Source organism: Nipponia nippon, unplaced genomic scaffold (genome assembly GCF_047370975.1).
Source record: "Nipponia nippon isolate SJK-2023a ecotype South Korea unplaced genomic scaffold, ASM4737097v1 scaffold_41, whole genome shotgun sequence".
NCBI classification, from domain to species: domain Eukaryota; kingdom Metazoa; phylum Chordata; class Aves; order Pelecaniformes; family Threskiornithidae; genus Nipponia; species Nipponia nippon.
Window position 1 is genome coordinate 1,366,331 of NW_028262360.1, and position 12,167 is coordinate 1,378,497.

Sequence of the window (12,167 nt, forward strand, 5' to 3'; positions counted from 1 at the left end):
GGGAGGGGGCCCCCCTCGGTGGGGGGGGGAGGGGGGGACTTTGCTCGCTGCGGGTGGCCGCTCCCGGGTGGGGGAGGGGCCGGGTGGGGGAGGGGCCCGGACGCCTGGGCCCCCCCATAAAGGCGGGTGCTGTGGGGGGGGAGGGGGAGACCGGGACCATGTGGGGGAGGGTCCGACCCTGTCGCCCCCAGGACATCGGGGAGATCATGACGATGGTCAGGGTGAGGGGGGGGGGCCCATTTCGGGGGGCCCCAGGGGTCCGGGACCCCCATTTCGGGGGGCCCCAGGGGTCTGGGGGGGCCCCAGGGGTCCGGGCCCTCACCCCCCCCCCTTGGGAAACCCCCGCCCTGCACAAGGTGCCCCGGGGGGAGGTGACGAGGGCCGAGAGGGGTACGGGGGGGGAGGGGGGGTGGGGGGGTGGGGGGGTCAGGGGTCCACCCTCTCACCCCTCCCCCCCCCCAGTGCTGCTGGAGGCCGGTTTCGGGGCGACCCCCCCCCTCTTCGAGTGCTTCGTGGCCGAGCGGCCGCCCGGGGAGGTGGCGAGTGACGGTGCGGGGGGGGCGGGGCTTGCACGAGGGTTTGCACGAGGGTTTTGCACAGGGGGTGCACAAGGGTTTGCACAAGTGGGGGGGGGTGCACCAGGGGTTGCATGGGGGGAGGGTTGGCAGGGGGTTGCATGAGGTTTGCACGGCGGATTTGCACCAGGGTTTGCACAAGGAAGAGCAGGAGGGTTTGCACGGGGGGGGTCTTGCACGAGGGCTTGCACAAGGGCGGCGGGGGGGGTTTACACAAGGTTTGGGGGGTTGCACGAGGGTTTGCACGAGGGTTTGCACGAGGGTTTGCAGCAGGGTTTGCAAGGGGACGTGCACGGGGGGCGGTTGCGGCAGGGGTTGCACAAGCGCTTGCACGAGGGTGGTGGGGGTCTCGCACGCGGGCTCGCACGAGGGCTCGCACGAGGGCTCGCACGAGGGCTCGCCCGCGCAGGCCGGGCGCTGCTGGGCTACGTCCTCTCCGTCGACACCTTCAGCGCCCGGACGGGGCCCGGCCTCTACCTGGACAACCTCTACGTGCGGCCGCCATGGCGGGGTGGGGGGCGACGGGGGGGGGCACCCGGGGGGGCCTGGGGGTGGGGGGGCACCTGGGGGGATCGGGGGGGGCAAATGGGGGCACCCAGGGGTGGGGGGGGCCCCAAGAGGGGGGGATGGGGCACCCAGGGGTGGGGGGGCACCTGGGGGGGGGGCGTCTGGGGGGGCAAATGGGGGGCACTCAGGGGTGGGGGGGGGGGCTGGGAGGGGCCCCAAGAGGGGGGAGGGGGGACCCAGGGGTGGGGGCAAAGGGGGGTCCCGGGGTGGGGGGGGGGGCACCAAGGGGGGGGGACCCAGGTGTGCGGGGGGGTCACAGGGGGTCGGGGGAGCCGGGGGGGTCAGGGGGGTCACAAGGGCCAGGGGGTCACAGGAGGTCGGGGGGGTCACAGGGGTCGGGGGGGTCAGGGGGGTCACAAGGGGTCACGGGGGTCGGGGGGTCACAGGGGTCGGGGTCTCATCCCCTCCCCCCCAGGGCTCAAGCTGGGCCGGCGGCTGATGGAGGCGGCTGCGCAGGTGGGGGGCGGGGGCGTCCGGGGGGGTCCCTGGGGGAGGCCCGGGGGGGGGTTGGGGGGCAGGGGGGTCCCGGGGGGGTCTCGGGGGTTTTGGGGGTCCCGGGGGGGCGGGGGGCCTTGGGGGGGCCCAAGGGGCTTTGGGAGGGGATTTGGGGGGGGTCTTGGGGGAGGGGAAGGGGTTTTGGGGGACGGTGGGGGGCGGGGGGGTCCTGTGAACAGTTTTGGGGGTGCGGGGGTCCCGGGGTCCCGGGGGGGGCTGGGGGGCACGAGGGGTCCCGGGAGGGGGAGGGGTCCCGGAGGGGGGTCCCGGGGGTCCCGGGGGGTGGGGGGGGGGGGGGGGTCGGCGGGCGCTGACCCCCCTCCCCTCCCCCGCAGGCGGCCTGGGCCCGGGGGTGCCGCGAGCTGCGGATGCACGTGGGGGGGCCGGGGGGCGGCCCCTGGCGCGCGCTGCGGGCGCTGGGGGGGGAGGGGATGCCGGGGGGCGGGGCTGGCGGCTGCTGCGCTGCGGGGGGGCGTCACGCGCCGGCTGGCGGGGGGGGAGGGGTGAGGGGGTAGGGGGGGTCACCCCACCCCCCCCCGGGGCGGGGGGCGATGGCGAATAAAAGAGTGAAACGGAGCCAGGAGTGAGGGGGAGGGGCGCCGGGGGGGAGGGGCACCCAAGGGGGGGGAGGGGACCCATGGGAGGGGTCCAGGGGTGGGGGGGCACCCAAGGAGGGGGTACCTAAGGGTGGGGGTTCGGGGGGGCACCCGAGGGTGGGGTGGGGGTCCCAGGAGTTCGGGGGGGGGGGGTGTCCCAGGCATCCCATCACGTGACCGCCCCCCCCCCGACCTTTGTGCCCCCCCCCCCGCGTGACTGGACGCAGCGACCCGGGACCCCCCGGGGTCAGGCGAGGGCAGGGGGGCGTGGCCAGGGAGGCGTGGGGTCGTGGTCAGACCGCACCGAGAAAGCCCCGCCCCCTCGGCGGCTCTTAAAGGGGCCGCGCCGCCGCCGCGAGGCTTCGCGCTGCCATGGGTTACCTCGTGCGCGCCTGGGACCGGCGGCACGTGCGTGACGTCACGCGCCTCATCGCGGTGAGGACCCAGGCGTCGGGGGGGGAGGGGAGCGGGGGAGGGGGGGGTGTCCCCCCTCTTTTTGACCCCCCCCTCCCCTGTCCAGGAGGCGGCGGCGATGTTGGGGGACCAGGAGAGCGTGAGGACCACGGCCCGGGGTGGGGTCACGGGGTCACGGGGGGGTCAGGGGGCACCGAGGTGTCCGGGGGGGTCACAGAGGGTCAAGGGGGTCACGGGGGGTCAGGGGGGGATCCGGGTGTCCGGGGGGGTCATGTGGGGTCACACAGGGTCACAGGGGGTCACAGGGGCTTCACGGGGGGTCAGGGGGTCACAGGGGGCCCCAGGGGGCCGGGGGGGTCACAGGGGGTCACAGGGGGTCGGGGGCCCCACGGGGTCAGGGGGTCACAGGGGGTCACAGGGGGTCGGGGGGCCCCACGGGGTCAGGGGGGTCACAGGGGGTCACGGGGGGGTCGGGGGGCCCCATGGGGTCGGGGGGTCACAGGGGGTCCCAGGGGGCTCAAGGGGATTCACGGGGGGGGGCCGGGGGGTCCCAGGGGGTCGCGGGGGGCTCGGGGGGACCCCGGCGTTGGGTGACCCCCCCTCCCCCAGGGCTCCTGGCCGCGGGGTTTGGGCCGCGCCCCAAGTTCGGGTGTTTGGTGGCCGAAGCGGCCGGGCAGGAGGGTAACGGGGGGGATTTGGGGGGCCCCGGGGGGTGTTGGGGGTCCCCAGGGGTGGGGGTGGGGCAATGGGTGGGGACGCCGGGGGTGTTGGGGTCCCCGGGGGGGAAAGGGGCCCCTCCGGGGGGGGCTGGGGGCCCTGGTTTGGGGGGTCTGAGGATATTGGGGGGCGCAGGGGGGCTGGGGGGACCTCAGGGGTATTTGGGGGTCTGGGGGGGGCCGGGGGGCGTGGGGTGACCCCAAGGGGTCCTGGGGGCCCCAGGGGGTCTGGGGGCCGCGGGGGCCCCGGGGGTCTGGGGGGGCCGGTGGGGCGCGGGGTGACCCCAGGGGGTCTGGGGGGTGTGGGGGGGCCGTGGGGGTCCCGGGGGGTCTGGGGTGTCTGAGGGGGTCCCGGGGGGCTGGGGTGACCCCAGGGGGTCTCGGGGGTCCCAGGGGGCCCCGGGGGTTCTGGGGGCCGGTGGGGCGCGGGGTGACCCCAGGGGGTCTGGGGGGTCTGGGGGGGCCGTGGGGGTCCCGGGGGGTCTGGGGTGTCTGAGGGGGTCCCGGGGGGCCGGGGTGACCCCAGGGGGTCTCGGGGTCCCAGGGGGCCCCGGGGGTTCTGGGGGGCCGGTGGGGCGCGGGGTGACCCCAGGGGGTCTGGGGGGTCTGGGGGGGCCGTGGGGGTCCCGGGGGGCCCCAGGGGGTCTGGGGGGGTCCCGGGGGGGCGGGGGGGGGCCGGGGTGACCCCCCACCCGCAGGCCGCGCCGTGGGGCTCCTGTTCCACCACGTCTCCTTCTGCACCTGGACGGGGCGGGTGCTCTGCGGGGAGGAGCTGTACGTGGCCCCCCCCCACCGGGGTACGGGCACCCCCAGACCCCCCGGGCCCCCCATGACCCCCCCAGAGCCCCCCAGGGCCCCCCAAACCCTACCGAGCCCCATAGCACCCATAGGGACCCTATTGCACCTCCAGGGACCCCCTGAGCCCCACGGGGACCCCATAGCACCCCCCTGAGCCCCATAGCACCCACAGAGCCCCGTAGGGACCCCTCAGGGACACCCTGAGCCCCATAGGGACCCCATAGCACCCCTCAGGGACCCCATAGCACCCACAGAACCCCCCCCAAGCCCCATAGCACCCCACAGAGCCCCACAGGGACCCCACAGCAAGCCATAAGGACCCCATAGCACCCCACAGAGCCCCCATAGCACCCACAGAGCCCCGTAGGGACCCCTTGGGGACACCCTGAGTCCCATAAGGACCCCACAGCACCCCATAGGGGCCACCCTGAGCCCCACAGAGCCCCACAGGGACCCCACAGCACCCACAGAACCCCCCCCAAGCCCCATAGCACCCCACAGAGCCCCACAGGGACCCCATAGCACCCCTTAGGAGCCCCATAGCACCCACAGGGACCCCATAGCACCCCATAGCACCCCCCTCGTCCCCCTCTCCAGGCCGAGGCGTCGGGCGGGCGCTGGTGCAGAGCGCGGCCAAGGTGACAGAGCCCCGGCGCTGGGGGTCCCGGGGGGTGGGACAGGGGGAACGGGGCATTTTGGGGGGTAATGGGGATTTTGGGGGGTACCGGGGGGGTCTGGGCGGGTAACGGGGGAATTTTGGGGGGTACTGGGGGGTCTGGGGGGTACTGGAGGGGGTAACGGGGGATTTTGGGGGGTACAGGGTGCCTGAGGGGGGTAACAGGAGTCTGGGGGGGTAACGGGGGATTTTGGGGGGTACTGGGAGGGTACTGGGGGATTTGGGGGGGTACTGGGGGATTTGGGGGCGGTACTGGGGATTTTGGGGGGTAGCGGGGGTTCGGGGGGGGTCCCCTGGACGCGTCCCCCCGTGACCCGCGGCGGGTGCCCGCAGGTGGCCCTGGCCCAGGGCTGCTCCCAGCTGCGGGTGCTGGTGCCGGGGGGCGCGGGGGGGCCCTGGGGGCTCCTCACCCACCTGGGGGCCACCGACGTCACCGCGGGCGAGGGCTGGGCCCTCTGGCACGTCCCCACCCCCGCCATGGCCGCCCTCGCCGCCCCCCGCCACTGACCGGGACCCCCGGAATAAACTGGTGCCACCGCTGCTGCTGCTGGGCTTTACTGGGGGGGGCTGGGACCCCTTTGGGGGGTCCCCAGATGGGGGGGTCCCCTTTGGGAGGGGGTCCCAAACACCTGGGTCCCCTTTTGGGGGGCTGAGGGGTCCCCAGATGGGGGGGGGTCCCTTGGGGGGGGTGGGTCCTGGATGCCTGGGTCCCCTTTTGGGGGGTCCCCAAACACCTGGGTCTCATTTTGGGGGGGGGGGGGGGGTCCCAGATGCGTGGGTCCCGTTTTGGGGGGTTCCCAGATGTGGGGGTTCCCCTTTGGGGGGGGTCCCGAAAGCCTGGGTCCCCCCCCCCCGCCCCCGTGCATGCTGGGAAGGGGGACCTTTGCCCCGCGCAGGTTTGGGGGGGGGGGGGGGGCGGCCATGGAGCTCGGGATCCGGATCCGCGGCGTCCGGGCCACCCCCCCCCCAGTAAAGCCCGGACCCCCATTGCGTGTCACGTGATTCATGCAGCGCCGCGAGGGGGGCTGTATCCCGTGAGCCCTTGCGCGGAGGGGGGATGTATCCCGTGATCCCTTGCGGCTCCACGCCCCTCCCCACCCGGGGCTGCCGTCTCCATGGCGGCCGCGGGGCGGGGCTTCGGCGGGAGGGCGGGGCTTTGTCGGGAGGGGACACGCCCACGCGTTGGCTCCGCCCCCCGGCGCGGGCGCGGCGCGCCGTGATGACGCCATCGGGCGGCGCCGGCGGCCGCGGGGAGGCGGCGGCGGAGGGAGCCCGAGAGAGGCCGCCGCGCTCCCGGGGGTGAGCGGGGACCCGGGGACCCCCCCCCCGGCACCGGGGGGGCCTCGATGCGGGCTCCGAGGGGGCGGCCGGCGCCGGGGGGAGCCCCGGGGGGCGGTAACGGGGGCCCGGGGAGGGGTAACGGGGGTTTGGGGGGCGCGGGGGGGGCAGCGGCGGGGTCTGGGGGGGTGACGGGGATTTTTGGGGTGATAACAAGGGTGTTGTGGGGGTAAGGGGGCCTCGGGGGGGGATAACGGGGTTTTGGGGGGCTCCGGGGGCAGTGGTGGGCCCGGGGGGGGGGGGCAGGGGATTTTGGGGGGGATGACGAGGATTTTGGGGGGTAACGGGGCTTTTGGGGGGTACCGAGGCGCCTGGGGGGGGTAACGGGGGCTTGGGGGGGCGAGGGGGGCAGTGGCGGGTCCTGGGGGGGGGGATAAGGGGTCTGGGGGGTAACGGGGGAAATTGGGGGGGTGAGAGGGGTCTTGGGGGGGCTGATGGGGATTTGGGGGGAGGACAAGGATTTGGGGGGGGTGATGGGGATTTGGGGGGGGTGACGGGGTTTTGGGGGCTCGGGGGGTTTTGGGGTACGGGGTGACGGCCCCCCCCCGGCCCCGCAGGCGCTCGGAGCCATGAAGGAGGCGCTGGCGGCCCGGCAGCTGTGGGGGGGGGCCGGGGGGCCGCGGGAGGGTCCCCCCGCCGCGACCCCCCGTGGGGGGCCCCCGCCGCCCCCGCCCCCACCCCCCGCCGCCGCCCGCCGCCCCCCGCCCCCGCCCTGGGCCCCCCCGGTCGCGTCGGACGAAGAGGAGGAAGACGAAGAGGAAGAAGGGGGCCCCGGGGGGGGGCGGCGCTGGGTCCCTCCGAAGTGGGGGCCCCCCCGGGGCGCTGCCCTGGGCCCCCCCCGCCGGCGGGGCCCCCCCCGGCGCCGGCTGCGGGCGCTGCGGGCGCTGCGGATGCTGCTCTACGCCAAGGGGGGGGCCTGGGCCTTCCCCTGGAAGCGGGGGGCGCGGCGGAGGGGGGGCCCCCGCCGCAGACCCCCCCCCCCGCTCTCCCCGGACGAGGAGGAGCGGGGGGGGGGCCCCCCCGGCGCTGCCCCCGCCCCCCCCTGAGGCGCTGCCGCCCCCTTCTCCTCGCCCCCCCCCCCCCCCCCCGCTCGCCGCTCCCCCCTTCGGGGAGATGGAGCTGGGGGGGGACCCCGGGGTCGGGGGGCTCCTGGGGGCCCCCCCGGGGCTCGGTGGGGACGCAGGTGAGTGGGGGGGGCGGGGGGACCCCAAATCCTTGGGGGGGTGTCCCAGCCACCACGTCCCTCGGGGAGGGTCGCATCGGGGGGCCCCAGATCTCCTGGGGGGGGGCCCAAATCCTCATGGGGGGCTCGTGGCGGGGGGTAAGGTCATGGGGCCCCCCCAGGCCCTTTTGGGAGGCCCTGTCCTGCTGGGGGGGGCACACAGGGCCCCCAGTTTGGGGGGGGGGGCTCCACTTTTGGGGTCCCCCCGGGCCCCTTTGTGCCCCCCCCCCCCCCCCCAGGACCCCTCCCCAACGGTTTCGGGACGGGGGCCCCCCCCAGCCCCCCCGGCAGCGCCGAAGCCGCCATCCTCATCAGCAACGTCTGCAGCGTGGCGGGCGGGGCTGAGGGGGGACCCCGCCCTGACGGCCCCGCCCGGGGCGGGGCCCAAGCCAGCCCCCTGCGCGAGGAGCACGTCACCTGCGTCCAGAGTGAGTGGGGGGGGGGGGGGGGGCGCTGGGGTGGTTGGGGGGAGGCGGCCGTCAGTAGGGGCCAGAGTGAACGCCGCTGCCCCGCAGGCATCCTGGACGAGTTCCTGCGGGCCTACGGCAGCCTCATTCCCGTCAGCGCCGACGAGGTGGTGGAGAAGCTGGAGGACATCTTCCAGCAGGAGTTCAGCACCCCCCAAAGGTGGGGGGGGGCCGGGGGGGCATTTGGGGGAGCCCCGGGGGTGGGGGGCGGGGGGTTGGATGCCTGGGCTCCCCCTCCCCAAAGGGTTGTGGGGGGGTCAAGGGGGCTTGGAGGGGGGGGTCCCGGGGGAGTTCTGGGAGTTGGGGGTGGCTGGGGGGTCCTGGGGGTTTGGGGGGGCCCCGGACCCCTGGGTTCCTCCCAGGTGGAGCCGAGGCTGATGGAGGGGTGCTGGGGGGTGCTGGGGGGTCCTGGGGGTGTTTGGGGTCTCGGGGGGGTGTCTGGGGGTTTTGGGGTGCCCTGAGGGGGCACTGAGTGCCTGGGACCCCCCAAACCAGACAGGAGAGGACTTTGGTGTAGCTGGGGGGGTCCCCTGGGGTTTGGGGGGGTCCCAAGGCTCCGGGGGGGTTTGGGGGCCCCCCTGAGGCTGCCACGCAGGGGGGGCTCGGTGCAGCGGGGGGCTTGGGGCTGGGGGGTCCCCTGGGGTTTGGGGGGATCCCAGGGCCCCGGGGGGGTTTGGGGGGGTTGGGGGGCCGGTTTGGGGGCCCCCCTGCGGCTGCCGTGCAGGCGGGGCTGGGTGCAGCAGAGGGGGTCGGGCTTTGGGGGGGGGACCCTGGGGTTTGGGGGGTCCCAGGGCCCCGGGGGCTCGGGGGCCGGGGGGGGGTTGGGGGGGGCCGGTTCGGGGGCCCCCGCTGAGGCTGCCGCGCAGGCGGGGCTCGGTGCAGCAGCTGATGCAGTCGTACCAGCGGCTCCCCGGGAACGCGCTGCTGCGCAGCTTCCGCGTCAGCTACAAGCGCCACGTCCTCACCATGGACGACCTCCAGACCCTCTACGGCCCCAACTGGCTCAACGACCAGGTGGGGGCTTGGGGGGGGTCCCCGGGGGTCTTGGGGGGGTCCCCGGGGGTCTTGGGCGGCTGGTGAGGGGGATGTCGGCAGGGTACGGGGGGTGGATGGGGGACACTGGGGGGAATGGGGGGGGGTTGGGGGGGGTTTGGGGTGGCCCCAGGGGGCTTTTGGGGGTCTCCAGGGGAATTTGGGGGGCTTGGGGGGGGATGTAGGGGCAGGAAGGGGCTGATGGGGGACACTGGGGGGAATGGGAGGGGTTTGGGGGGTCGGGGGGGTTGGGGTGGCCCCAGGGGGCTTTTGGGGGCCCCAGGGGGGTTTGGGGGGTTCGGGGGCTCTGGGGTCCAATGGGGGGCCCCAGGGAGGGGTGGGGGGGTCCCGGGGGGTGCAGGGAGGGGGCAGGGGGATTTGGGGGTCAGTGGGGGGGGGGGGGGGGGGCGCCGGGCGCCCCCCCGGCGCCCCCCCCCCCCAGGTGATGAACATGTACGGGGACCTGGTGATGGACGCCGTGCCTGACAAGGTGGGGGAGGGGCGGGGAGGGTCCCAGAGCCCCGCCCCCCACGCGGGGGAGGGGGAGGGGCCAGGGAGGGGTCCCAGAGCCCCTCCCCCACGCCCCGCCTCCCCCCCTCCCCCCAGGTCCACTTCTTCAACAGCTTCTTCTACGACAAACTGCGGACGCGCGGCTACGAGGGGGTGCAGCGCTGGACCAAGAACGTGAGGGCGGGGCCTTTTCAAGGGGCGTGGTGGGAGGAGGAGGGGGAGGGCGTGTCCCGGTGGGCGTGGCCGGCGCTGACCCCGCCCCCCCCCCCCCCGCAGGTGGACATCTTCGGGAAGGAGCTGCTGCTGATCCCCATCCACCTGGAGGTGCACTGGTCCCTGGTGGCCGTCGACGTCGCCCGCCGCCGCATCACCTACTTCGACTCCCAGCGCACCCTCAACCGCCGCTGCCCCAAGGTGGGCGGGGCCGCGGGGGGCGGGGCCGCGGGGGGGCGGGGCCGATGGGCCACCCCCCCCCCCCGTGGCCCCCCGGGGGTGAGAGGGACAGAGGGGGTGGGGCCATGTGAGAGGGTGGGGGTGAGGGTGGTCATGGGGGCGGAGCTTGGCTTAGGGGGCGGAGCTTGGCTCTGGTGGTGGGCGGGGGCCTCTTCCCTGGTGGGCGGGGGCCTCTTCCCTGGTGGGCGGGGGCCTCTTCCCTGGTGGGCGGGGGCCTCTTCCCTGGTGGGCGGGGGCCTCTTCCCTGGTGGGCGGGGGCCTCTCTAGGGGTGGAACCTTTCTGGGGCGGAGCCTCTTCCCTGGTGGGTGGAGCCTCTCTAGGGGTGGAGTCTCCTGGCTCAGGGGTGGAGCTTCCCGGCCCAGGGGGCGGAGCCTGTGCCCCACCATGGGCAAAGGCTTGGGGGGGGTGTTTAGAGCAGCAGCCTGCCTGAGGGCGTGGCCTGGCTCCTCCCAGGGGCGTGGCCTGTCGGGAGTGGGTGTGGCCTCCCCAGGCCCCGCCCCCCCCGCTGACCCCCCCCACCCCCGCGGCAGCACATCTGCCGGTACCTGCAGGCCGAGGCCGACAAGAAGGAGCGGCCCGACTTCCGGGAGGGCTGGCGGGGGGCCTTCAAGATGGTGAGAGCCCCCCCGTCCCCCGGGGGTCCCCCCCAGCCCCCCTGGACCCCTAGGTGCCCCCCGGAGCCCCCTGATCCCCCCAGAGCCCGGGGTCCCCCCTGATCCCCCCAGCCCCCCTGGACCTCTGGGTCCCCCCCAGACCCCCTGATGCCCCCCCCGATCCCTGGGTCCCCCCCAATCCCTCCTGCCCCCCAGATGCTGGGGTCCCCCCATCCCCTCCCCAGGACCCCAGGGTCCCCCAATCCCCCTTGGACGACGGAGTCCCCCTCTATGACCCCTGCACCCCCCATCCCCCCCAGACCCCTGGGTCCCCCCCGATCCCCCCAGATGCTGGGGTCCCCCTGATCCCCCCGGACCCCTCCACCCCCCCCCAGTGCCGGGGTTCCCCCAGACCCCCCCGCACCCCCGGTGCCGGGGTCCCTCACCTCCCCCCCCCCCCCAGAACGTTGCCCGCCAGAACAACGACAGCGACTGCGGGGCCTTCGTGCTGCAGGTGAGGGGCGGGGCCTCGGGGGGCGGGGCCTCGGGGGTGGGGCATGGGGGGGTGGGACCCCCGGGGAGGGGCAGCGGGGGGGACGTGGGGGGACACTTGGGGGAGCAGAAGGTTTTGAGGGGGGCAGGGGATCCTGAGGGGGACAGGGGGGATCCCAGCGACCTGGGAGGGGGGGGGGGACTGGGGACCTGGGGGGGCCAGAGGGGGTCGGGGGGTGGAGGGGGACATCGGGGGGGTCCCTGGGGGGGTATGGGACCCTGGGGGGTCAAGGGGCTACAGGGGGACATGGAGGGGTCAGGAGGGCCCTGGGGGGGAATGTGACCCTGGGGGGGCTGGGGCATCAGGGGGAGATGGGGGGTCAGGGGGAGATGGGGGGGGGGGAATGTGACCCTGGGGGGGCTGGGGGCATCAGGGGGCTACAGGGGGACATGTGGGGGGGTCAGGGGGTCCTGGGGGGGGGGAATGTGACCCTGGGGGGGGCTGGGGCATCAGGGGGAGATGGGGGGTCAGGGGGAGATGGGGGGGGTCAGGGGGTCCTGGGGGGGGGAATGTGACCCTGGGGGGGCTGGGGGCATCAGGGGGAGATGGGGGGGTCAGGGGGTCCTGGGGGGGGGGGGGAATGTGACCCTGGGGGGGCTGGGGGCATCAGGGGGAGATGGGGGTCCCGGGGGGGGGCACTGGGGTCCCAGCGCCCCGGGGGGCGGGGAAGGAGTTGGGGACCTGGGGTGGGGGGGTGGGGGGGCCGGGGTCCCCAGGGCGGGGGTGGGGGCTGGGGGCTGTGGCCCCCCCCCCCCCCCCCCCCCCCAGTCCTGCACGTTCCTGGCGCGGGGGCGGCCGTTCAGCTTCACGCAGCAGGACATGCCCCAGCTGCGGCGCCTGATGTACAAGGAGCTCTGCCACTGCAAGCTGGCGCTCTGAGGGGGCGCGGGGACGGGGGGGGCGCGGGGACGGGGGGGGGCGCGGGGGGCATCGCCCCTGCCCCCACCCCCCCCACCCCCTGCCGGGGGTTTTGTACGGGCGGAGCCGAGGCCGGAATAAACGGGGGAGTTTGGAGCTGGCGTCGGGGGCGTGGGGAGGGTGGGGACACGGGGGGGGGGATGGGGGGATTGGGAGGGGACGTTGGGGATGGGGGGGGACACGGGGGGGACACGGGGGGGACACGGGGGTGAGGGGACGGGGGGAACGCGGTGGGGGCTTGGG

General features: G+C 76.0%; 3 protein-coding genes across 3 annotated transcripts; all 3 read left to right on the plus strand.

Moving 5' to 3' along the window:
• Positions 1–158: 158 nt before the first annotated feature.
• On the plus strand, positions 159–2,152 carry LOC148053004 (thialysine N-epsilon-acetyltransferase-like). Its single transcript, XM_087777780.1, has 5 exons — positions 159–221; positions 357–549; positions 985–1,086; positions 1,558–1,598; positions 1,973–2,152. Exons 1-5 carry the CDS (start codon positions 159–161, stop codon positions 2,150–2,152), a joined length of 579 nt encoding a protein of 192 aa, XP_087633906.1.
• A 410-nt stretch (positions 2,153–2,562) lies between these two features.
• Positions 2,563–5,377, plus strand: LOC148053005 (thialysine N-epsilon-acetyltransferase-like). Its single transcript, XM_087777900.1, has 6 exons — positions 2,563–2,668; positions 2,754–2,805; positions 3,257–3,328; positions 4,062–4,160; positions 4,759–4,799; positions 5,171–5,377. The coding sequence occupies exons 1-6, from the start codon at positions 2,606–2,608 to the stop codon at positions 5,342–5,344; spliced, it is 501 nt and encodes a 166-aa protein (XP_087634026.1). The 5' UTR covers positions 2,563–2,605; the 3' UTR covers positions 5,345–5,377.
• A 639-nt stretch (positions 5,378–6,016) lies between these two features.
• On the plus strand, positions 6,017–11,900 carry SENP3 (SUMO specific peptidase 3). The gene is made up of 11 exons (XM_087777889.1): positions 6,017–6,136; positions 6,733–7,358; positions 7,637–7,825; positions 7,913–8,024; positions 8,731–8,878; positions 9,339–9,386; positions 9,503–9,580; positions 9,683–9,820; positions 10,391–10,474; positions 10,917–10,967; positions 11,775–11,900. Exons 2-11 carry the CDS (start codon positions 7,289–7,291, stop codon positions 11,883–11,885), a joined length of 1,029 nt encoding a protein of 342 aa, XP_087634015.1. The 5' UTR covers positions 6,017–6,136; positions 6,733–7,288; the 3' UTR covers positions 11,886–11,900.
• The last annotated feature ends 267 nt before the right edge of the window (positions 11,901–12,167 follow it).